This window comes from Macadamia integrifolia, chromosome 14 (assembly GCF_013358625.1).
Source record: "Macadamia integrifolia cultivar HAES 741 chromosome 14, SCU_Mint_v3, whole genome shotgun sequence".
Taxonomy (NCBI): domain Eukaryota; kingdom Viridiplantae; phylum Streptophyta; class Magnoliopsida; order Proteales; family Proteaceae; genus Macadamia; species Macadamia integrifolia.
The window spans coordinates 24108378-24132586 of NC_056570.1; the positions used below are offsets into that span (position 1 = coordinate 24108378).

General features: G+C 38.6%; 4 protein-coding genes and 1 pseudogene across 7 annotated transcripts; 3 read left to right on the forward strand and 2 right to left on the reverse strand.

The window, feature by feature from the left end:
- Positions 1-6011: 6011 nt before the first annotated feature.
- Positions 6012-6440, reverse strand: LOC122060751. Its single transcript, XM_042623854.1, has one exon. The coding sequence runs from the start codon at positions 6438-6440 to the stop codon at positions 6012-6014; it is 429 nt and encodes a 142-aa protein (XP_042479788.1).
- A 4281-nt stretch (positions 6441-10721) lies between these two features.
- LOC122061933 (probable inactive purple acid phosphatase 16) lies at positions 10722-14033 on the forward strand. Of its 2 annotated transcripts, none has more exons than XM_042625514.1 (5): positions 10722-11176; positions 11274-11483; positions 11565-11844; positions 12638-12806; positions 13350-14033. In XM_042625514.1, exons 1-5 carry the CDS (start codon positions 10891-10893, stop codon positions 13560-13562), a joined length of 1158 nt encoding a protein of 385 aa, XP_042481448.1. In that variant the 5' UTR covers positions 10722-10890; the 3' UTR covers positions 13563-14033. The 2 variants fall into 2 exon arrangements, with proteins under 2 accessions (XP_042481448.1, XP_042481447.1); XM_042625513.1 differs by having other exon boundaries at positions 10724-11176; positions 11256-11483.
- A 524-nt stretch (positions 14034-14557) lies between these two features.
- On the reverse strand, positions 14558-18252 carry LOC122060407 (probable inactive purple acid phosphatase 16). 3 transcript variants are annotated; one of them, XM_042623491.1, is made up of 6 exons: positions 17090-18252; positions 16456-16680; positions 16292-16341; positions 16071-16213; positions 15381-15546; positions 14558-15301 (listed from the first exon to the last, which is right to left on the reverse strand). In XM_042623491.1, the coding sequence occupies exons 1-6, from the start codon at positions 17373-17375 to the stop codon at positions 15089-15091; spliced, it is 1083 nt and encodes a 360-aa protein (XP_042479425.1). In that variant the 5' UTR covers positions 17376-18252; the 3' UTR covers positions 14558-15088. The 3 variants fall into 3 exon arrangements, with proteins under 3 accessions (XP_042479425.1, XP_042479424.1, XP_042479423.1); XM_042623490.1 differs by having other exon boundaries at positions 14558-15013; positions 15124-15301; positions 16071-16341; XM_042623489.1 differs by having other exon boundaries at positions 16071-16341.
- On the forward strand, positions 18239-18851 carry LOC122060409 (annotated as a pseudogene).
- An 892-nt stretch (positions 18852-19743) lies between these two features.
- Positions 19744-21069, forward strand: LOC122060967. The gene is made up of 2 exons (XM_042624103.1): positions 19744-20245; positions 20363-21069. The coding sequence occupies exon 2, from the start codon at positions 20410-20412 to the stop codon at positions 21010-21012; it is 603 nt and encodes a 200-aa protein (XP_042480037.1). The 5' UTR covers positions 19744-20245; positions 20363-20409; the 3' UTR covers positions 21013-21069.
- The last annotated feature ends 3140 nt before the right edge of the window (positions 21070-24209 follow it).

The following is a 24209-nucleotide window of genomic DNA, read 5'->3' on the forward strand; positions in this document are numbered from 1 at the left end:
GCCGCCCTATTCCCCACCCCCACCCCCGCCCCCACCCCCGCCTTCGCCTTGAGTTTCATCTCCAAATTTCTAAAAGGGAATCATCTATCCTACTCTTGGGAGAAAAAGAATAGCTAAGGAGTTTCCTAAGCCTCAACTCGATGTCGAAGGCTACTCTTCAGTAGCTTTTCACCATCGAACCGAAGCACTACCTTTGGAGATGGTGTCAGTGAAGTGAAATGACATAGTAATTGTGATTTCTCTTTATACTCCTTTAACATTGTTCCTCTTGGCTTGGAATCCTAGAAGAGTAGAGGGCTCCAACTAAAGATGCATCGCGTAAGAAGAGTGGTACCCTTGCAAATTCTGCCTCGATCCATCTTTCCTGCCCATCCTTGCTCCTCCACACACTCTCTGCATGATTATTCAGCTAGATATTTAGTGGCAATAATTTAATTGTCTTTAAATGAAAATTTTGGTTGCAGCATTCAGTTACCACTGATGGATATAAACATTTAGTGGTGGTATATATTTTACAGTTGTTAAATATATACATTTGGTGGTAGCAGATAACCCTAATTTTGGTTTAATAGTATATTCGATTAAGGGTCAACTATATTACCGTATTTGTTCAATTTATTCTTTTCCACATGGATAACATGAGGCGGGCCTTGCAAAGTGTGGAACAAATTTTCATACCGTTTTAGAAATGATAGAGGGTGGGGTGTGCTTAACCGGCATGATACAAGCTCTTCTAGAATTGTCTTCAAGCTCTTCAATTCAAGACTTGGAAAGGGGTGAAGTTCTATAAGAATTCAAGAAAAAAAAAATTCCTAATTTAATTCAATAATCCAACTCCCTTTATATTGTTCTCTCATTAAAATTTATAAGAAAATAAAAACCAAAATTAAACCCTAATCAATATCAACCATCCAATCTAATTAAGTTTCTACGGCTGAGATTGCTTAGAGACAATAAACCTAATCAAGGTAATATTTACTAGGATAGGTTCCTTGGTACAGTATAACTTTACCCTGTTTAAATCATTTAATTTGAAATTACTAAAATAAAATCTTCTAAGGAAAACCAAAATCGGTAGGAGGTTGTTAAATATCTTTGCTCCATCTTCACTTCATAGAATCTCTCTACCTGACTCCTTAGATCAAAATTAACCCAAGCAAATTCCAGGAGCCCGAAAGCTGATGTAGCAATCTTTTTTTTTTTTTGGATAAGTCTGATGTGGCAATCTTACCAATGAATTGGCTGAGTCTTCTAAGCGCATGATGGGTTGGCATGTGATCCAGGCTTGCATAATAAAAATAATAGGATTTATAGGATTGGCATCCTGGCATACCTAGATGGACAAATTAAGAATAATAAGAATGCACAAAAAGAATCCACAAAAGACCTTAAGACTTCATTTTCGGCATGGCGATCAGCAAAGCATAAGGATCTCATGATTTGCTCAATAGGACCACCATCAGCATTACCTTTTAAACAAAAATAAAAAAAATGTTAAGCATTATATATAGTGCTGCAAATCCATCAATCAAACCAATAGCGGGGTCTATTTAGGCTGTCACAAATGACATATTGATAAGTAAAGCTTGGGTATAATAATTGGAGGTTTGAGTCAAGGCACACATATTTTGTAATAGAATATGCAATGACATTACCTTCACTGCAATAACAATGAGTAATTCGTCGAGTGATGGAACTTAGGAAAGATTGGTAAAATACCCATTGTTGTTGAAATTTCCAAGGAATATTATCATTACCAACAGCAGTAACCATTGCACTTGAGTCATTTTCAATCCAAATTTTATTGAAATCCATTTCCTTTGCATATTGTTGACTAATAAAGAAGGATGAGAATTCCGCAAAATTATTCGTATGATTCTAAGAAAAATTGAGAAAGAGCTACATTTCCACCACACCAAGCCAATGGATCTCACTGTCCCACATTCTTCTAGCTCTCCCATGGTCCCAGTTTACCAAAAAAAACTGGCAACTTGCATTTGAACTTGGAAGTCTTCACTCCTAATTTGGTAAGAATTGCTTAACATTTTGCATGTCTATATTGAACAGCCTGAGCTTGGGGTCAAAATTGTGACCCTAAAAAATAAATAAATAAATAAAAAAAGGCCAAAAGTCTATTGTAGAAATCTTTCAATGCTTCTAAATTAAATATGAAAAAAAGTTGGATATGCCGCCTATATATTATAAGCTAGCATCCATTGTGTCTATCTCTCTTCATTTTTCGGAAATGACCCCCTATCCTTCCTATATGATACTTCATCATGTGCTTCTATTGGTGTTGTCCGCTAGCTTATCGTGCACCAACGACATACTTATCCCTCTCCCAATAAAGAGGGAAAATATTTGGTATGCTGTTGGTATACCGTAAACTAGCGCACACTGTGTCTATCTCTCTTCCCTTTTATAAAATGACCCCTTATCCTTCTTGTATGATACTCCATTATGTGCCTCCATTGGTGGTGTCTTCTAACTTATCGTGCACCGATGGCATATCTATCTCTCTCCCAATTTTATATTAGGATCAAATTGGGCCATACAATAAGATATCTTCTTTCAATTCAATGCTTCAAAAATTAATGCTGAAGTTGAATAGCATCCTATTGAGAAATATACATGGGAACTTGAATTGGATAACTCCATGTTGACTAATTTTATGTTTGGCGTCATGGCTCATTTTTGTTCAATGTTTCATCGTTTGACCAAGTATCCCAATCTAGGTCAGTGTATGTGACCGATCTTCTAAAACATATTTGGCATTGGTTTTATCAATGTGTTCGCAACAAATGTTTAGCATTAATTATCACTGGTTCCCTCCCCTCCCCTCCCCTCCCCTCCCCCACAACCCACTTCTTCACTCCATCCATGCTTATTAGGAGGTCTCAAGTTCGAGCCTCTTAGCTGTTACTACTTTCCTCTCCTACCTTTAGAAAAAAAAATAAAAAAACCTCACCCTCTGCATCTTCTCTCCTTGTTGGAAGTTTGCACGTCAATTCTAATAATTAAATTATTAATTCTATTTTATTATGTATGATATTAACGAGTTATGTTTGTCCTTTAAGTTTTCACTTAAAAATGTTCATGACTAGCTACAAGCATAATTGGTCCTTCAATGCAATACAGTTATCACGTTGTGTGATTACTAGAATGATGATTCCATGCAACATCCGTAATCTTGGTTCTTGGATTAGGATTTGCCTTCACATATCAATCTGGATCAGGTTGGATTAAACAGATTTACCTTCCTTTTTTCCTTAAGTTTTTATTATCTTTTTACCCAATCCCGAGATTAGGAACCATGATTTCCAAGATGTAAGTGTGACTTTACATTTTTTTTCTTTTTCTTTTTTGAGAGGAGTGGTGGTTAGGGTGAGTTTACAAGATTCGGCTCCTCTCTTGAGCGGTGATCGTCTAGGACATCTCATAGTTACCTGGGCAATCAGCAAGTGTCCGAGTGGTGATTTAATAGTTGTGCTTCTATCGATCAGGACAGAGGCACCGCATCGAGAGTCGTTGGATCATCATTGACATCTGTCGATCGCCTAGGTAGCTATGGACAAGACCTGGATTATCACCGTTCAGGAGAGGAGCAAAATCGAAGTTTACATATGTGTGTCTATTGGAGTGGATCACATGAAAATCATGAATGGAATATTGTCTAATATTTAAGTAACAAGAGTCTCACAGGTAGGGGTGTCAACTGGTTGGGCTCAGTCGGGCCTAACGGGGCATCACTAGTTTCAAGGGCTGCACCGTGAGCTTGTTTAGATAAATGGGCTTAGCTTGGGTGTGCATGGTACGATTTACACTTGGTCTTAGCCAGGCTACGAATCTAATTAACTCTAAACAAGCATTAATCGAGCTCGGACAGGCCTAACTGGGCTTAACCAATTTCAAGGGCTGTACTGTGAACGCTCATTTAGATAAATGGGCTTAGCTTGATTGTGCATGGTATACTTTACATTTGGTTGGTCGATCTTGGGCTATAATTGGGCTTTAGCAGGGCAAGGAACCTGATTAAATCTAAACATGTGTTAATCGGGCTCTAAATGGGCCTTCTAAAAATTCATTTCTTGAGTGGATTAGAAGAACATCCTTCATTCAATCTAAAATGTTTTCTTTATCTGATTAAATCAACTTAAGAATGCTTATATATCTTAAAAGGATTTCTAATCTTATACATGAAATCCCTTTAGGGCATTTCATCGTATAGCTTACAGGCGTTTCTTAAAGCTTTTTTGAGTAACTGGAACTCCACTGATGACGACCCATGTTCACGGAATAGGATTACATGCATCTTTAGTATTTAGTTTAAAAGGTTAGGGTTTTGGGATTTTCCTTCTTCAGGCTTTAGTTTATGGGTAGTAGGGTTAAAATGGAAATTTCAAGGTGGTTAAAAGGAGTTAGGTCGGTCTAGTTGTATATATATATTTAGTTGGTTCAGTTGGATGTTCGACGGGCTAGGTGTCTGCGCCGTGAACACTCATTTAACAAAATGTTTATCAAATGGGCTGGTTCAAGTCAAGCCATAAACGTGTCAGGCTCGGTCAGACTTGTGAGGTTGGGCCTGGAATCAACACCCGAACTCACAAATACCTTAGAGATTATGAGTTTTCATTACAAGAAAAGGGTGTTTCGGTGACACAACTGCAAAGGCTATAAAAGAGGTATATTTTTACCATTGCTATACGAGCCCTTCCTATAACAGCAAAAAAAATTTCCGCTGACTTATAGACAAATCTATCAATATAGCAGCAGAGACAACTTATCACTATTATAGATATGTAATCTGTGGAGTAGTATTATATTATGTGAGTGGATCAGATTCTCATACGATCTTGATCCACACATATTGAATCCATATTTGGTACGAGAGGAACCTTCGAAGATAAGTGGACAAGTCAAGGACTTTTAAACATGGGACTCCATTGCATTCGATATCAAAGGTAGATATAGTCCTTGTATGTCAGCCGTTCCGGCCAATGTTAGAAATCGGAATTTAGTTACTAGTTGGAGCATTTTAGTCTCCTTAAAACTTTAAGTCTTCCCTATTAGTGGCTGGCCCGTTTGAACAGGGTTTGCCTCCCCCCTCACTTCTTCACTTCTAAGTGCATTGTTTTCATTGTGCTTTGTTGAATAAATTTGATACTCAAAAAATAATACTAATCAGTGATCTAAACAAGATTCCATCAGAAGATTATGGAATAAGGACTTTGAAATTAATTTCAAATAATTTATATTTTTTGTGAACTTGGAACACATGTTTTGAGATAATCACAAGTGCCATGGCAAGCTCTTCTCACTTTAGTGGTTTAAGTGTTTGCTTGCACCAACACTCACAAGCCCAGTAGAACGACTCCTACATAATCTATCATGCAGAAATCCTATACCTTCTGAGCACCCAACACTTGGAATTTTTTTTTTTTTTTTAAATGATAATAGCTGAATATTCATAAACCTCAAGGGGTAGTCGAGTTGGTAAGGAACCTTCGTCTTAGAAAGGGTGTGATTTTGAGTTCAACTATTCTTACCTCCTTGAGGTCACTCACATGGAAGTGCTTAGTGTTCTTCACTGAGCATGTAGGACTAGTCAAGTCGAAGGCCCAAATATCCGTCATTAAAAAAATAATAATAATAATAAAATAAAAAATAAAGTTCATAGATCAGCTTAAGTGCACAAACACACACACAAGCACAAAATGCAATCTAATAAACAAAGATGAATCCAGCGGCTGTTTTAAATAGTAAAGTGCATCATTTATTGTTGTAACAGAAGATGGAGAGAAACAAAGGTACATAAATCAGGAACTCAACACATAAAGCTGATCATAGGTATGGGAATGACAAGGAACTTCAGGAACGGATCCTGAGTTTCCCTGACTAGTCACCACTTGAAGAAGGGTAGTAAAAAGAGAGAGAGAGAGAGAGAGAGCAACTCTTATCAATTTGCTGCATCAGCGTTCTATTACTGCAGGTTCTGGGAGGGAGGGACCATTTTATTTTTGATAAGCCTTCTTTTCTTCTTCGTTCATAAAGTTGATGAGGGGGATGGACTTGCTAGTCCCCACAGATGACTTGAAGGCGATCTTATCACCTTCTAAGCATAACTCTACTATGGAAAGCCACACCAGGGTCTTGGCCTTCCATCCATTAATCTTCTTTATCTTCCCCTTCTCCACATATGCTGTGGTCTCAATAGCATAGCTGGTCTTGATGTTGTTGAGTGGCACATTGATAACCTCATAGGGGGCCTTACATTTCCACCACACAAAGCCTGTGGATTTCACCCTCCCACATTCTTCTAGCTCTCCCATGGGAAGAACACCACTAGGGAATCCCAATTCTTTCTTCAAATCCGCCGAAAATTTCTCGCAGGACTCCTTTCCGCGAACAATTTCAGCCCCAGCTCTCTCATCAGTAGCCATGTTGGATCAATTAATCAAGAAATAGAATGTAAGAAATTGGAGAAGGAACTCTTTTCTTCAACTGGTTATTGATTTTGAAAGAGTTATTCTATGCAATGGGTATTTATAGAAGTATATGAATACTAAACCTTACACTACTTTCTTATCTTTTATTTGTTTAAACAAAGTTCTTGTCTTGCTCATCAATATTGAATTTGTGTTGCGTGGTGAAAGCAAAATTTCAGACCTGAACCTATACAATAAGTTATCTTCTTCCAATTCAACAAGTCAAATTATTGATTGCTCCAATTGTGGGGTAGGTGAGGCAATGGCGGTTTGAATTGGATTGTTAAGATGTTATCTTAGATTGTATTGAGAAGTTATTGCTGAATCTGACCGTCAACAGCTCATTTTATATTTGATCTTAACGATATCGAGTATTCCGTTAGTGGCTCACTTGATTATTGAAGATTTCTTATAATTGTCATCGTATTTTAGAGCTCGCTCTTTTCGTTGTATTCCTAGAGAGATTAATTCCTTTTCGACTCCTTAACAAAGAAGTCCCTGCAAAAAATGTGTAGGACAGTATAACCTAATTCTACTCTACAGTTAAAGAAGTCTTCTAGGCTGAAAAAAAAAATTGCCAGATCCACTTGGTAGAGATCAGGTTGTAGAAATTGGACTCTGTACCTTTTGACCAATATATATATATACATGAGAACTTGAATAGGATAACTCTTATGTGCTCAACACAAAGCCCTCCACAGTGTGAAGCTGTAGTAGAGTCATACACTTATACAATGTTGTAGACTAGTTTTTTTTTTTTGATGAATCTAGACTAGTTATTTAATCGTTTTGAATTTGTCAATATAAGGCGTCTCATTACTTCTCTCGCACCTAGATCCATGATAGCATTTATTGCATACATTATCTTACCATGTATAGAATAAGGGCCTATAGGTTGAGGGAATTTATCTATATCTTGAATATCCATCCTATATAATTGAGCTTTGAATTGTATATCTGCCTATTAAAAGGCTCATATATCTTGAGGTGCAAAGTTTAAATTTGAATTTGATCATATGAAACAATTGGGTTGATCGGAAGTCAAAACAATAATATGATTTCCCATTGGCTCCATTTGATTGCAAGAGTAATTTAAACGAAAAAGATGTAAAATTTTCATACTTAAAAATTAATATTTTTATAACTATTACCTTATTTTATTTTCTTAACCATATTCGACAATAATACATTTTACATGTAATTTTTGTTTATCATATTATAGCAAAGCGTTTTGGATGCAAAGTAAAGTGAAACTTTATTACCAAATATGAAATGATATGAAGTTAATATTCAACGGTGAAACATAATATAATATTATGGATGCCTAACATTTTTTTTTTAATCATAAAAATAAAAAGTTATGGGTAGTGTTATAGGCATTTGACTTTTTTTTTGGGTAGAACCTAGAAGCATTTGACATACCAGTTTAAATATTGTGTCTTTTCTTTTCTTGTGAGCTTATTTTATCCTCGACGTATAGCATCCTTCAAATTTGTGCATAGTTTTTGAGTATTTCCAATTCGCCCCTCCCATCTCGGGTTACATCTTAGATACACAAGGGGTGAATTGGGTTTAAGAAAAAATGATGATGAAATTCTTTTCAAAGATGAAAGCGATGGGTGATAAATATATTTAAAAGAAAAAAAAAATGATAAGAGGATGAAACCCAAGATTTTTTTAGTGGTTGGCCAATTGATGCCTACGTCCATCATGAAAGATGACTCCTACTTTGGTTTTCCACTTTACCTCAATTGAGAGGATCACTCCTACTTTGGTTTTCCACTTTACCTCAATTGTGAGGATCCTCTGTTGCGCAACATAGTGTGTTGTCTAGATTCAAGGGTTGGTAGCACCTTGGGTTGCAATTTTGAGAGCTCCCAGCCCTTGGATCTGCACTTCATGATGTACCCCGCTGTAGAGGAGTCCGATCCACCTCGATTGCCTTTGTTGTAAGGACTATCAAGTATTTGTCTAGTTTAGTTATGTGTATGATGCTAATTTCTTTTATTTTTTATTTTTTTTTATTTCATAAAAAAAAAAATTACAACGATCTGAAAAATAAGTAGAAGAACAAAATAAACCTCTCATTAGGAAATTTACTAATATGAAATCCAAAAATGATTCTCATAACTCTAAAGCTCAAGATAATTATTTTTCAATGCCTGTCCACATACATGAAACTTTCAGCACCTGTTGGGCTGTTAAAAGGAAAATTCCATGAAGCAAATTATCAAAAAATATTCTTCGAAGAGCTACAATCCCTTAAATAAAATATCCGCGACTGCCCTTGGTAACAATTATTAAGTTTATTTGATGGATACCGAAAGCTCATATTATTTCAATTCTGATTTACTAAAATAAGATGAAAATAACAACATAAACTTGACTTTTAATCACTTTAATTAAGTGATGTGCACCCAATTTATCTTCTGAAAATTATTTGGATATAGTATCTTATCTTCTTGACCATTGTGCAACCGTCAAATTGTTCCATTGTGAGTAAAGTCTTAGTCATGGGCAAAGTGAGGGTAAGATTGTGACCATTATAACCCTCTTCCAATAACAAGGCAGTGCAAGAAATCTCGTGCATTAGGTATGTTTTTTTTAATATATTTTTTTGAGTCTCTATTTTTGTCTTTAATGAGTATAAGATTGATGAAAAAAGGCTAGAGATAAGAAGTCAAAATACGGATGTGATCTTTTAACGTTTAGAAGAATTTAAATTTTGATTCAAAAAACTCAACGCCGTAATGATATGGCTATCTAGAAGGGCTGAAATGCTGAATAAGTTGAAAATCTTTATGGACTCTTTTGAGTCTGTCAAGTCCTTCAACAATAGTTGCTTCGAACAATAAAAATTGCATAAATCATGGAGTTTGATATTGGACAAAACGACCAACAGTCACACATTTAAAGCTAGCTTGGATATAGTTAAAGAAGAAGGTTAAGATTTTACTTCGATCAGCTCCTAACTCCTTACTCCATTGTTTGGGTTTTAAGGTTTTGATGTAATTGTTGGGTGTTTATATTGTTATCAATGTGATCGATACTAATACGTAACTGATACGCATCACTAGTATTGGTTGAAAAGGATTTTTTTTTTTTTCAGTCAATTGGGACCTTATACGGTCCAAGTTGTATCAAAATCATATGGGTGTCGAGGGGCAATCAATAATGGTAACAATACCATGCTCTAAAATCATGTCTTACGCCAGTAGTGCTCGATTATATATGCCAACCATACATAGCAATGGCATGGACCCACCCACTAATTTGAAATTACCACTTACCAGTGAAATAAAAATTCTCATCTATGTTGATGCCCCTATGACTCTATTCATGCTCTCATTGCACGTGTTGGAATAAGATGTCACGCAATCAGGCATGCAGGGATCTCTTGCATTTTTATAGAAAAAGTACTTTGTTGTGCCAGACAGGATAGCGAAATAACTGATCTACACCCCATGAATTGCAAAAATATTGCAGAGCCATATTCTTAGACGGAGAATTCTTTTCCCATTCTCTTTTTTTATTTTTTATTTTTAAATAGAGAAAGAGGTTTGGAACTTAGGAAGTTAGAACTACCAAATTAATCAAATGCGTCATAAATTTTTCATGATCAGATGTTAGAGCCATTTAATTGTGAGCAGCCAATGGGGTCTCTTCAGAAAGCATAAGAAGAAGCAGATTTTCTGTCAAATAAATGAAAAGACAACTGCTCTTCAGTTGGTTGGTGCCTTGCCGGTAGTGTGGAGCTCTCAAAAAACATTAATCATTTAAATGTATGGATGTGTCCTTTCCTGATGCTGCCAAAAAACCCAGCTAGTCGAACCTACACAAACACAGACGACGGAGGCCCGGAGCTTTGTCCAGGGTTAGTCCTCCGACGCTCAAGTCAGGGTCGGCCGCACAGTTCAATAAGAGAGTAGTGGTGAGGGTCTCAGAGCTTACCTCCCCCTTTCTTCCGTGCCTTCTTATATAGCTCTTAGGGTTTAGGGTTTTCCCCCTTCTTCCCTCTTAGAGTCCCACTCGAATACGTCCATCCTTCTGGGGGGAATATTCCCCTCATGCAGACGACGTGATCCCTCGTGATTTTGCGAGCGTGCCTCGGTGATTGAGCGTGCTTGAGCGTGAGTGGTTTCTTGGAATCTTAGTCTGGCGGAGGACACGTGTCTCAGAGGCGACACGTGTCATTGCCCCCACCGAGAGGTCAGTTTGGCTATATCATTTCCTAAGCATCACCCTTGAGAATATCCTGTGATTGTTCCTTTTTTGTTCCTTAAAAGTATGTATCCAATGTCGAAATTAACCTCTCTGCCCTGAATTCCCTCTGTATTCACCCAAAACACAGGGATGTGAGACGGCAGAATTGAAGATCACAAGTTCAAACTTTGGTAACCAAATTATGATGGAAAAGTTTCCAAATCGATTCACAGTCTTGTGTTTCACATTCATTACTATCCTCTTGGGATTCATCGTCGCCATTGCCATTGGCCGTGAAAGCCCACATAAGAGCAGCATCCCACAAACGGAGACACCAAATCCCCTCCAATTCAAGTCCAACTCTTCATTCAAGATTGCGTTATTTGCAGACCTTCATTACGGAGAGAACGCATGGACTGATTGGGGTCCTCGCCAAGACGCCAATTCCAATAGAGTCATGTCCACAGTACTCGATCTCGAAACCCCAGGTGAGATTGGCATTGAAGCATTTCTTCGATTACTTGGTGGGCATCTAGAATTCTTGATCATGGAATGAAATTGTTGCAGATTTTGTGGTTTATCTAGGAGATTTAGTGACAGCCAACAATCTACCTATCGCAAACGCAAGCTTGTATTGGGATATGGCAATCAATCCAACCAGAGCAAGAGGGATTCCATGGGCATCTTTGTTTGGGAACCACGATGATATGCCTTTTGAGTGGCCAATTGATTGGTTCTCTGCCTCTGGAATTCCTCAACTTCGTTGCCCACCTCCTTCAACTTATCTAAGTTCAGGTATCTGAACAGTATTTGATTAATCATAAATGGGTTCTCTGGTTTTCTTTGTTCCATGGCAACGATTTTCATGATTTGCAGGAGAAGAAGAATGCAGCTTCAGAGGGACACAAAGGATGGAACTGATGAACAATGAAATGCAAAAGAACGATGGGTCATCTTATTCTAGAAGTGGCCCTAAAGATCTTTGGCCCAGTGTATCCAACTATGTACTCCAGGTCTCTTCATCCAACGATCCAAAATCACCTGTGGCTTTTCTATACTTCCTGGATTCTGGTGGTGGGTCCTACCCAGAAATCATATCAAACGCTCAAGTAAAATGGTTTCAGAATACATCACAGAAGCTTAATCCTCAGTCTAGGTATACTGGAAGATCATTCCTTAGTTCCTTCTCTTATTTATGTGTTTGAAGTTGTTGAATAGTTCACAAAATTGGACCAGGGTAGACTGGGTCATGAACCCGGTTCGATTACAGTTGGCAATCTCCATGGTTTAAAGCCCCTAATACCAGATGGAAGGAAAAGTCACATTTATATTTAGGAAAATGGTTTCTGTGGTGGAGCGTGTCCCTTATGGCTAGATACATTAAGGGCGAAATTACTGCCCCACCCCCCATCAAATGAAAAAGGATTCTATAGTTGAAGCTTCCCAGTGTGCTTCCATTGATCCCCCTACATGAGTAGGAGTCACATTCCCTCACAAGAAACACTTCCCCTTTAAATTCTAGGGGAAGAGAATGTTACCTGATCGCTTGACACCTGTTCCTAGACATAGGGAAAAAAGTGATGGCCCAACCCCTCTGAAATACAAAAATCCCACCTTTGTGTGCCCCCTCATTGCCCTTGTGCCTAGACACGGTGACAAAATGATGGCGCTGCGCCTCTGAAATACAAATCCCACCCCTTGTGCATGCCCTCATTGGTCTCTCTTCTAGTGTAGGGTCCATGCTACATGCGACTAGATAGCATTATTCTTCCCTTAATTTTTTTTGGGGGTTTCCAAAGATTTCTGAATTCAAATGTTCTTGGGAAACCAGCTTAACTAGGTAAAAATAGGATTGAGCCAGATCAATCCGGAAATGGAGTCTTTTTGTGGTTTATGATCGGTTTGGTTTAAATGTTAATACAGGTCTGCTTGTTTTGTTTATCTTACAGGTTGCCTGAGATAATTTTTTGGCATATACCAAGTCAGGCATATAAACAGGTTGCTCCAAAGTCTAGAATACAACAGCCTTGTGTGGGTTCCATTAATTTGGAGGCAGTTGCTCCTCAAGAATCTGAAATGGGGATGATGGATTTTATTGCAAATAGAACTTCTGTCAAGGTAAGAATTTTAAGTAGAAGGGCATAGGCTTTAGTACTGATAAAATGTCTATGTTGTCTGAGAGTGACTAAATCATCAAATGGTTCCATCAGATTGATTTGCATGAGAATAGGGGTGTCAATCAATCAGGTCCGGTTTTGGTCCAGCTGTATCGGTTTCAGTGCGAGAATGGATGAATTCGAAACCAGACCAATAAGGGAAGGTCGGTCTGGTTTAACATGTACATATTTACATAATTTTTGGATTTTTTTTTTTTTTTTGAGGATTTTTCGGGTTAGTATTGGTTTGGGTTTGGTTTCGTCTGGTTTTTCATGTTTGGTTGTGGTTTTAGTGCAATCTGATTTTCAGCCGGTTCCACGATACCCAATCCCAAACCAAACCAATAAGGCATCAATTCGGTTCAATTTAGACTTTTCTGGTCGGTTTGGTCCGATTTGACTGGTTCAGTCTAGGGTTTGACACCCCTACCTGAGATGATGAGAGCTGAGTATGGATATGATCAATTGACACATCTATCTGATGGTTTATCTCTTTATTTGACAGGCAGTGTTTGTTGGTCACAACCATGGATTAGATTGGTGCTGCCCTTACAACAAGCTTTGGCTGTGCTTTGCTCGCCATACTGGTTATGGTGGTTATGGGAACTGGCCTAGAGGAGCAAGAATTCTTGAGATGACTCAACAACCCTTTTCCCTCAAGTCATGGATAAGGATGGAGGATGGTATTAAGCACAGTGAAGTTGTCTTGAGTTCTTGATTTGTTTCCTCTACTACATTCACTAGAACCACCTTCAATACATCCTCAAATGGAAAGAAACCAACAGGAGGAATAAGTGGTAACCACAGGCATCCATGTCTGCCTTGTGATTAGTGGTGGTAAGCTAAGTTTGATAGAGAGTAAAGTACAATGTGAATAGGATGTGGACATGTTACATATCAAACAGGTATAAGTAATGGAGTGATCTCGTAGTTCATGCAAGGGTGGAGACAAGGGGATTGCTGCATGGATTTTCCTTCTTTTTGCCGCATTTTGCTCAGAGTTGAAAGAAATACTATTTGTCTCAAACCCACCCAACCCCCCTCCCCCAAAAAAAAAAAAACTTTTCACCCCTTCTTTTTTGTTTCTAATTAACAATAGTATTTTGAAACATTTGTGATGTTTTTTTCTTTGTTCACAATGGCACATGGTGATGTACATATTTTTTTATACTAATTTTGTTTGATGAAAGAGTGGATATCTTAAAAGGAAAATGGTTTTTTGAGCCGCTGGGACAGGGTATGGTAAGCTGGCACTTCCTTCCTTTTGATATAAAAAGACTTTGTTGCCCTCCTATCTATGATACTGCTTTAGTGCACTCAATTGGTGCATCCCTATGGTTCTTGCGCCAAATCCTCTTCCTTAAACTTATGAATGAAAGGTTGAATAGCATAAGGGGAAGGGTTTTCTGAACCTACAACGTTTTCTATGCCCTCTCACAATCAACTGTGCCATTGATACACAAATTGGTAACCTATATGTCCTGTCAATTTTTTTTACTACTGTACAATTATTTTGTAGCTCATTTGACTCTGTCAAAATCATCTACTTTGAGATGGTGTGTGAGCATCCAACAATTGGGGTGCATGGCAGGACCCTCCCAGTTGTTGGATGCTCACAACACCTCACTGCTTGCTGCATACAATTTCGACAAGTCACATTCTTAGCCCTGGACATAAGGTAGCTCCATACTGTTTAAGATGATTCACAATCACTTTAGAAGAGAAAAAAAATACTCCTGCGAATCAAATTTGTAAAATACAGTTTTAATCATAAGCACTCTAAAGAATCACAACCTCTTACATATTACTGAAGGGTACTATATATACTAATGTTCAGGTGTTGAACCCCTTCCTGCACCTTGAAAATTCTAGAACCAAATCCCTCCGTCAGATATATGAAGCATAATACTGCAAGAAGTGTACCTCTTATAGGCAAGAAGTGTACTTCTTATAGAATACTCTTGAGCCTTCCCATAGCTAGCTCTATAAACCCTAATTTCACATAACTGATCTTTTGTCTCCTTCGAAGGTACTGTTTTACTTGTGAATGTTTTCCTCACCCATGGAAGACGGTTCACCCATCATCCTAGGGTTTTACTTCAGAAAAATATCCCTCACTATTCCTGATGCCCGTCCCAAGGTGCTAACACCCATCATGAAGGAATTCACCTGTGCCATGGGTAAAGGGAAACTGGTGATTTATTTGTTCTCCAAATTTGAGTGGAAGATGCATATAGAAACCCATCAAGAACTCAAGACAACTTCACTATGCTTATCACCATTTTCCATCCTTATCCATGACTTGAGAGAGAAAGGTTGTTGAGTCATCTCAACAATCCTTGATCCTCTTGCCCAGTTCCCATAACCACCATAACCAGTATGGCGAGCATAGCACAACCAAAGTTTCTTGTAAGGGCAGCACCAATCCAATCCATGGTTGTGACCAACAAACACTGCCTGCCAATCAAGAGATAAGACCATTTGATCCAATAACATAGTCACTCTAGGGTCAATGCCCTTTTAGTTCTCTACTTACCTTGACAGTAGGTCTATTTACAATCAAATCCATGATCCCCATTTCAGCTTCTTGTGCATCAACCCTCTCCTTGTTAATTGAACCAATACAAGGATTGAGTATCCAAAAGGGAGCAACCTCCTTATAAGCCTTACTTGGAATATGCCAAAAGACAATCTCAGGGATGCTGCAAGAAAAAGGAGAACAACTTCGTAATTGGAAAATTTTGCCATTTGGACAGGTTATTTATTTTGGGAAATGGTTCTCTGTCCGGGAGCAAGGCCTACACCAGTGCTCCCTGTGCCTATCTCTCTACTCCCCATATAAGGGTGGAGATAAGGGTGTCAAGCAGTGCCGTACTTAGTATTCAGTATTCCATACAGTTTTGGTATGGTTTTGATACATTGCAGGGGCCACACTGCCTTTTAGGGAACTTTCTTCCTATCAAAATTTTATAGGAAAAGAATCCTTGAGCTGTTGGGGGCATGGAATGCTACCACCTCTGTGTCTCTCTCTCCTTCTCACATGAAATGAGCCAATTGCCCTCCTATGTAATATCCCATTTTGTCGCATCTCATAGATGCGCTCCGCTATACCATTGCCCAGAGAATCCTCTCCCAAATTTTAAATTTTAGGTCAACCAAATAACTAACCATGACTATGCAATATGCCATTAATCCTAGATTTTCTGTTGAACTAAACATTACATACCTCAACTCAGGGTTGAGCTCCTGTGACATATTCTGGAACCAACTTGCTTGGGCGGTTGATATGACTTCTGGGTAGGTTCCACCACCAGAATCCAGAAAGTATAGGAAAGCCACGGGTGATCTTGGATCGTCAAATGAAAAGACCTGGAGAAAATAGTTTGATACACCAGGCCAAAGTTCTTGAGGTCCATTTGCAGAATAAGATAAACAGTTTTGTTCTACCTCCTTCTTCATCAGTTCCACTCGCATCGTTCCTCTGAAGCTGCATGCTTCTTCTCGTGTTAAGACATGAAAATTGTGGCCATGGAACAGAGGAAAATCAGAAATCAATTTTTGACTTCATCAAGCTCTGTATTTTGAAGGTGAAAAGTTATCTGTTTGGGTACCTGAAGTTGTAGAATTCGTAGATGGGCAACGAAGTTGAGGAATTCCAGAGGCTGAGAACCATTCAATTGGCCACTCAAACGGCATGTCGTCGTGGTTCCCAAATATCGTTGCCCACGGAATCCCTCTTGCTCTGGTTGGAGAGATAGCCCGATCCCAATACAAGCTCGCGTTTTGAATCGGTAGATTGTTAGCAGTTATCAAATCTCCAAGATAAACTACGAAATCTGCAAAAAACTGTCAATTTCATGATCAAAGATTCATGATTGGTTATAGACTCTGCAACCCATCTCGTGAAAATTCAAATAAATTTCATCACATGGATGCCCACCAAGTAGGGGAAGAAATCCCTGAATTGAATTTCAATTTCATTATCAAAATTCATGATTGAACCTATTCCGTGGAAATTCAAATAAACTTCATCACATGATGCCCACCAGGGGGAGGAAATGACTGAATAGAAACTATAATTTGAAATTTGAGAAACATGATTGGTTATTGACTATGCAACCCAGTTTGTGGAAACTCAAATAAACTTCTCATATCACATGGATTCCCACCAATTAAGTGAAGAAATGTTTGAATAGAAACTACAGTTTGAAATTGAGATGATTAGGGACTACCATGGCATCTCACCTGGTGTTTCCTGGTCTAGTATGGTGGACATGACTCTATCAGACTTGGCGTCCTGGCGAGGACCCCAATCAGTCCAGGCGTTCTCTCCGTAGTGAAGATCAGCGAATAAGGCAATCTTGAATGAAGAATTTGACGAGAACTGGAGGGGTTTCCTTGTGGGTATTCGAAGGATGTTGGTCTTCTCTGGCCTTTCATGGCTGTTAGCAATGTTGATGACAAACCCAGATAAGAAGACAGAGATGCAGGTGAAAGACAGGATTGTGAAACGATTTGGTAACCGTTTCATCCTCGTTTGGTCTCTTGGTAGCCTCCTCCCCCGGATTACTTGAAAATTAATGTCGACGGAGCTAGTGAAGAAACCCTAGTCCTGCAACGATAGGTGGTATTTGCAGAGACTCTAACGCTTCTGTGCGTGGAGGTTTTTCGCTGAGAATCGAAGTGGCTCACACGGTGGTGGCAAAGGCGTTAGTCGTGCGTTTTGCACTTCTCTGGGCCTTGGATCAGAACTTCCAATCCTTAGTGGTGGAAAGTAATAACCTGCTAATAGTCAATCTTCTTCAACGCCGGTCCAGGTCGTGTCCTTGCCGTATCTTCAACATCATCATTGACTACCTTGCTATCTCTCAAAGGCTCTCTTCTGTAATCTTCTTCCATACCTTGTGCGAGGGCAACGCCGTTGCTGATTTCCTAGCTTCTTATTCTGCAATCACTCAATCATCTTTGCTTTTGTTTTCTTCCCCACCCCCTGCTATTTCTTCCCTCCTGTTTGCAGATTGTACTGGTTCGGTATTTCACCATCGTTAATAAAGTTTTATTACAAAAAAAAAGTCTCTTTATCTTTGCTAGGTGATAAAATCAATTGGATTCTCGTAACAAAAGAAAATTTTTGGCTTAAAAAATCACGACACGATTACATCTGTGATGGAGATAGAAGCACTAAATTTTTCCATACTGTTTCTAATGTTAATCTTCAAAAGAGGAAAATTGATTGGGAAAATTTCTGATACCACACCTAAAAATCTTCATAATTTAGGATGACCCCCAAAAATAAAAATAATATTCACTGTACCCTTAATTCGTAACACCATTAACTTGAAAGTGGAAAATGACTTTTTTTTACCCTTCTACTTAAACCCTAAAAAGAGTTCATTATTTTATCCATCCAAACTCTTGCGTACCGTCACCATCACCTCCTCCTGGGACACACACAAGCGGTGGATTAATCTCCATCAATGACGACGACGATTACTCCACCACCACCGCCTCTTTCTCTCACTACCTCGACAACCTCGACATCACCACACCTCCCACTCATTCCGAAAGCAAAACTAGAAGCAGCCCATTACGATACAAAACCCACAACAAATTTCTCAGACGACCCAAATACGATTAAAGTCCGGCGAATCAGTGAAAGTGTGGCTGTGGTGAAGGATTCCGACAATCCCTTATCTTGATTTTCGGCAATCGATGCTTCAGATGATTTTGGTGAAGGATATTTACAACAGAGAAGCTCTGAGGGATCTCCTCGATTGTTTCTTGCGGTTGAATTCTCCATATCAACATGAGATCATCATCCGAGCTTTCTCAGAGATCTGGAATGGGGTCTTCTCAGCTAAGATGACACCGGGTTCGTCAAGTTCATCCCACAATACTCTGAGCTCTGAAACCATGGGCAAAATCACACCTGAGTTCTAGATAAACATTGGGATTTGACTTGAATAGAATAAGTTAATAGTGTGTGTTGAGTATCAAGAGAGAACTATGAATACATATATAAGCTCATCAATTAAACCTAACGATCTTACTTGCCTTTTGAGGATAATTCGCCATAGTCGTCCCTCTTTGGTGAAATTGTGGAAGAGATTAGAGATGGTCGAATCTTCTTCATCCTAAGCTACTTTCTTCTTCTTTCTCTTCCTTTTTTTTCTTCGCAGGTAAACCGAGCAGAGGTAGTCGGAGCATTGGCTGTGTTTGATATGCATTCTTGAATTAGATTAGTCTATAATGCATTCTAAAACAAAAAAAAAAAAAAGAATTTCTCTATGAAATAGTTGGATTGAAATTAAAAGTTGTATACGGATGTGGTAGGGATTATTGAGTGTTAGTAAAGAAGGGGCAGTGGTGGAACTGTTGACAGTTGAGGCAGACGGCTTGAAATCCAATGACCTTTGCTTGGGCAGCACGGCAGGACATTATCACAAAACTCTTAGTACCACAAAATTCTTAATCCGTATAAAGCAAAAAGGATCGTTTTCAACATCAACGAGTGTCCAACGATCTGTCTAAAGGTTGGAATTGTTTGGACGCACATCCCCAAGTGTTGAGAAGTGTGATCAAGTCGTTCAAACCCTTGGATCTGGATTGTTGGACGGTCATTGGAGCGTCAATCGTTGGAGATGATCTGGGTCCGTATAAAGCTACCTCATTTGACTTGCTCTTTACACTATACCAAATATAGAAATTAAGAATATCTTTCAAAAGTGCTGAATCGAGTAGTTTGCCTTCATATGAGTTCATCTTGCAACCCTATGAGTAGAATAATATGTAATCCCTCCACACCGTATTTCAATTTGATTCCAATCCACAGCATCAGAATAGCATACTTATGGTAAGGGATCTCTGTTTTTTGAATTTATCAATCTAGTCTTTTCATTTCTTTCCAACTGACAACAGAAATTAAATGAATGTGGAGCATCATCTATTAGTAGACTCCCAACAGCAAGAGAAAGAGACCTGGATATTTGAATGTACAAGATCATAAATAGGAAGAGATGCTACAAAAGAAGAAAAAAAGGGAGGAAAAATAGAAATTTGCAGTTCTTAATCTTTGGTTTATTCTCTCTCTTTTATAGTGTTATAAAACCTTCTGTCAAAGCATTACAATGGAGTTGTGAAAGTCTTATCATCATCTCTTGTCCTATGGCTAAAACCATAATAACCCTCACAAAAATTAAAATTGCTGCTACCCATTTCTCCATATCCTTGACTAGACAAGTTCATCAGTAGTTCACATTTCTCTCACCATGATTTAACTTCCAAGTTCGAGCAGTAGTCAATGAAGAGAACACCACAGAGAAGACCAAGTTAGAAAAACAGATTTTAAGATAGAGAAGATGCTTTTGAGGGAGATTTCGGTTGAGGGATTTTGACGAGAAGGTGAAAGTCTTGTTGCCGTTTAAGGAATTTAGTTGATTGTTTACTCTCTCTCTGTATCTAAGTTTTTGTTACTCTGCTTTTTCTCTTAATCATGAGTTTGTTTCCAATATGCTACAGGTTTTGCTTAATCTGCTCAGAGAAAAAGGTATTTTCTTCCTCTTGTGATGGATCCTTTCTACTGTATAGGACAGAGAACTAAGTCTCGAAGTGCATTTAGAAAATCAAGTGTATCTAGTAGAGGAAACTACAAAAAAGATCAGACTGAGAGTTCTGGACAATGCAGCAGCAGACCGGTGGCTGAAAAAAGAACTAGGTCTCATGCTGCAGTTATTAATTCCCACAGAAAGCCATCAAGCTTTGCAAATGGTGATGAAGAGGTAAATGAAACTGATGTGAAGACTGCACGTGGCAAGAATGATGATTCTTGGCAATCATCTTCTGATTTCAGTGACAAAAATGATGATTCTGAAGACGAGGTTGTTGACCAGGTTTTCACATCTCTAATTAATTTCATTTGGGAGAAGGGGGAAGCAAAGGTGGTTTTGGAGAGTATAAGTTCTAAACATGATTCTCACAAAGAAGAAATATATCCACCTATGATTGAGACAAAGTTTCCATTGAAGTTCTCTTTTGGAATTAAGAAGCCTATAATAGTGGAGAAGTCAGAATCTGAGAAAGAACTGGATCAGTTGTGGGAAGAGTTTGATTCTTCTCTCGATTCCAGTGAGATTGGCTCCTTTGGTTCTTCACTGGTAAGTTTGGCATAAGCAGAAACCTAGAAAAAACAAAAGTTCTACTTTTGCCTTGATTTATTCAATTAAGGAAGTCATCTTTTGCCATTTCTATATCAATGTGTGCCTAGTTTTCGATCATGGATGAAAATATTCCTTGATAATGAAACCATGTGGGCTAAAGCACTTGCTGCTAAATATTTCCACAATAGATCCATTTTTTATCCTAAAACTCTTAAAATGAAAGGGTCACCGTGCTGGAATTTCATTGTACGTATACTCGCCAATCTGAAGGATATGATTTTTTCAAAAATTGGGAATGGTTTAAATACTTACTTTTGATTTGATCCTAAGATTTTTCATTCCAATTCTGTTTTCATTGATAACCATCTTACCTCCCTCAAATGGCTCCCACGCGGACAAGGTTAGATTGTTTCATAATGGCTCTTTTTGATTAAGGAATCTCATCTGTAACATTGTTCCTCCCTCTATATCCTCCTTAATTTGTGAGATCCTCCCATCTACCGAAGAAGATAGATGGTGGTGCCACCTTTAAAAGAAAAAAAGGCATTCTCACCACTAGGATTGCAACTCGTTTTCTTCAGAAGAAAGTATTAACACACTCCAATGAATGCAATCACAAGTGTGCATGCTCTTCTTCTTGCTCTCAATGGTGGCGATTCTTTTGGAAACTCAATATGCACCCTAAATTTAAGTTGTTCTTTTGGAGACTGGTTCTACACGGAATACCTACTAAGACCTTCCTGCACAATTCTTTTGGAAAGACTTAGATCCTACCTGTTATCTTTGTCATGACGGGCAGGAGGACATTCAACATGTCTTCTTTACATGCGAACTTTTAGGGAGAATCTAGTCCGCTGGTCCTTTGGGGCTACGAAGTGAATGTTTGGTTATTTCTTCTTTTCCTTCCTTAATAATGTACTTTTTCGAACTATACATGACTCAGGTGATGCCAAGCACTTTTTTACTGCTTTTATAATTACTTGCTATTTTATTTTGATCCATAGAAACATCGTCACCTTCGGGTCTTCTAGTCTGAACCCAAAATGGGTCTTGGATCGAGTCTTTGGGTGGATCCAAAATTGCCACACAACTAAATTTACCCTAAATCAATTGGAACCAAGGGATTCTCTTAACAAACCAGTCGAACCTGTTAGAACAAACACCAAGAAACATGAATAATAAAGAGACAATAGATCCGTACAACACAGAGATTTAACGAGGTTCACACACCAGGGTGGTGTGCTATGTCCTCGGGCGAAGAAGAAGATGATTCACTATGCAGAAGAGAGATTTACACCCTAGCAGCGGCGAGGAAAAACTCACCCTGAAACCCTAGCTGCATGAAAACCCTAGAATACAATGACTTTCTCAACAAGCAACAGTACATTATATATATACTCCAAAAATGTGGGTCGACCCATCGGGTCGCGGTCGATCCGGTCGAACCATACCGCAGGGGCGTAGCACCCGCACCCCCATACGAGATCAGTGATGGGCTTTGGGCTTGGGCCTATCGGCCGAAGCCCTCTGCTTCCATCACAGATCTCAGAAAATTTTCCATTCGGATCACCACCAAAATATGTCGGATCGGGTCAATCTTCAAAACGGGTCAAGAATTCGAGACAAACTTAACAAATCTCCACCTTGGCTTGAGTTCTCCTCCAACAGATAAACAAATAGCTAATATCTTCATCTTCTCCAATAGCCCTCCAAAGGGATGAACTCAAACACAACAAACACCAAGTAAGTTCAAGCAATGCTCGAACTTACCAACACATAAGGGCTTAGTCAACATATCAGCTGGATTGTTTTCAATACCAATCTTCAACACTTGAATTTTACCTTGAGCAATTATCTCTTTTATGAAATGATACCGAACATCAATGTGCTTTGTCCTCTCATGATACATTGAATCTTTAGTCAAGTGAATAGCACTCTGGCTATCACAATGGACAACAGTCACCCCATGATCCATGCTGAGTTCTCCTAACAAACCTCTAAGTCAAATAGCTTCTTTAATTGCCTCAGTCACTGCCATATACTCTGCTTCAGTAGTAGATAATGCAACTGTAACTTGTAAAGTAGCTTTCCAACTAACCGTACTTCCTCCAAGAGTAAATACATAGCCTTTGAGTGACCTTCTCTTGTCAAGATCACCTACATAATTTGAATCAACATAACCAGATAAACTATCACCATTCCTCCCAAACTCCAAACAAATACCAGAGGTCCCTTTCAAGTACCTAAGTATCCACTTCACTGCTTCCCAATGAGCTTTACCTGGACATGACAGATATCTGCTCACCACACTGACAGTTTGTGAAATGTCAGGACGAGTGCAAACCATAGCATACATAACGGAGCCAACTGCACTAAAGTATGGAACACGTGATATGTACTCCACCTCTTCATCTGTCTTAGGTGATAGAGCAGTTGAAAGTCTAAAATAAGATGCAAGAGAAGTAGTTACAGGTTTGGCATCTTTCATGCCAAAACGATTCAATACCTTCTCAGTGTACTTTTGTTGAGATAGCCACAGCTTTCATACTTTTCTATCTCTCTTGATCTCCATACCAAGGATCTTCCTTGCTGCCCCCAAATCTTTCATCTCAAATTCAGAACTTAATTGTTCCTTCAACCTATTGACCTCATTCCTATCTTTTGCTGCAATCAACATATCATCAACATAAAAGCAACAAATATATAAATGACCCATCAGAGAGGTTTTTGAAATAAACACAACAGTCATATTGACACCTGGAGTATCCAAAACTAGTCATAACTGAATCAAACATTTTATACCATTGTCTAGGAGACTGTTTTAAACCATATAGGGACTTCTTCAACAAGCATACATGGTCCTCCTTACTTTCAATAGCAAACCCTTCAGGTTGATGCATATAAATCTGTTCTTCTAGTTCACCATGTAAGAATGCTGTTTTCACATCAAGTTGCTCCAACTCCAAATCATGCATAGCAACTAAAGCAAGTAGGACACGAATAGAACTATGCTTAACAACAGATGAGAAAACATCATTAAAATCAATTCCTTGTACCTGACTGTAGCCCTTTGCAACCAAACGTGCCTTGTACCTAGCATCTTCAACACCTGAGGCAGATTCTTTCTTCTTGAAGACCCATTTGCAACCAACAATTTTCTTCCCTGTTCTTGGCTTCACAAGCTCCCAAGTCTGATTTTTATGAAGAGA

Excerpts from the sequence above, each read along its gene's own strand:
- LOC122060751 (XM_042623854.1), bottom strand. The coding sequence starts at position 6,440 with ATGGCTACTGATGAGAGAGCTGGGGCTGAAATTGTTCGCGGAAAGGAG.
- LOC122061933 (XM_042625513.1), top strand. The coding sequence starts at position 10,891 with ATGATGGAAAAGTTTCCAAATCGATTCACAGTCTTGTGTTTCACATTC. Across the intron at positions 11,177-11,255 it reads ACTCGATCTCGAAACCCCAG|ATTTTGTGGTTTATCTAGGA; the intron begins GTGAGATTGGCA and ends AAATTGTTGCAG. Across the intron at positions 11,845-12,637 it reads AAGCTTAATCCTCAGTCTAG|GTTGCCTGAGATAATTTTTT; the intron begins GTATACTGGAAG and ends TTTATCTTACAG.
- LOC122060407 (XM_042623489.1), bottom strand. The coding sequence starts at position 17,375 with ATGAAACGGTTACCAAATCGTTTCACAATCCTGTCTTTCACCTGCATC. Across the intron at positions 16,681-17,089 it reads ACTAGACCAGGAAACACCAG|ATTTCGTAGTTTATCTTGGA; the intron begins GTGAGATGCCAT and ends AGTTTTTTGCAG. Across the intron at positions 16,342-16,455 it reads TACGAATTCTACAACTTCAG|AAGCATGCAGCTTCAGAGGA; the intron begins GTACCCAAACAG and ends TAACACGAGAAG.
- LOC122060967 (XM_042624103.1), top strand. The coding sequence starts at position 20,410 with ATGGATCCTTTCTACTGTATAGGACAGAGAACTAAGTCTCGAAGTGCA.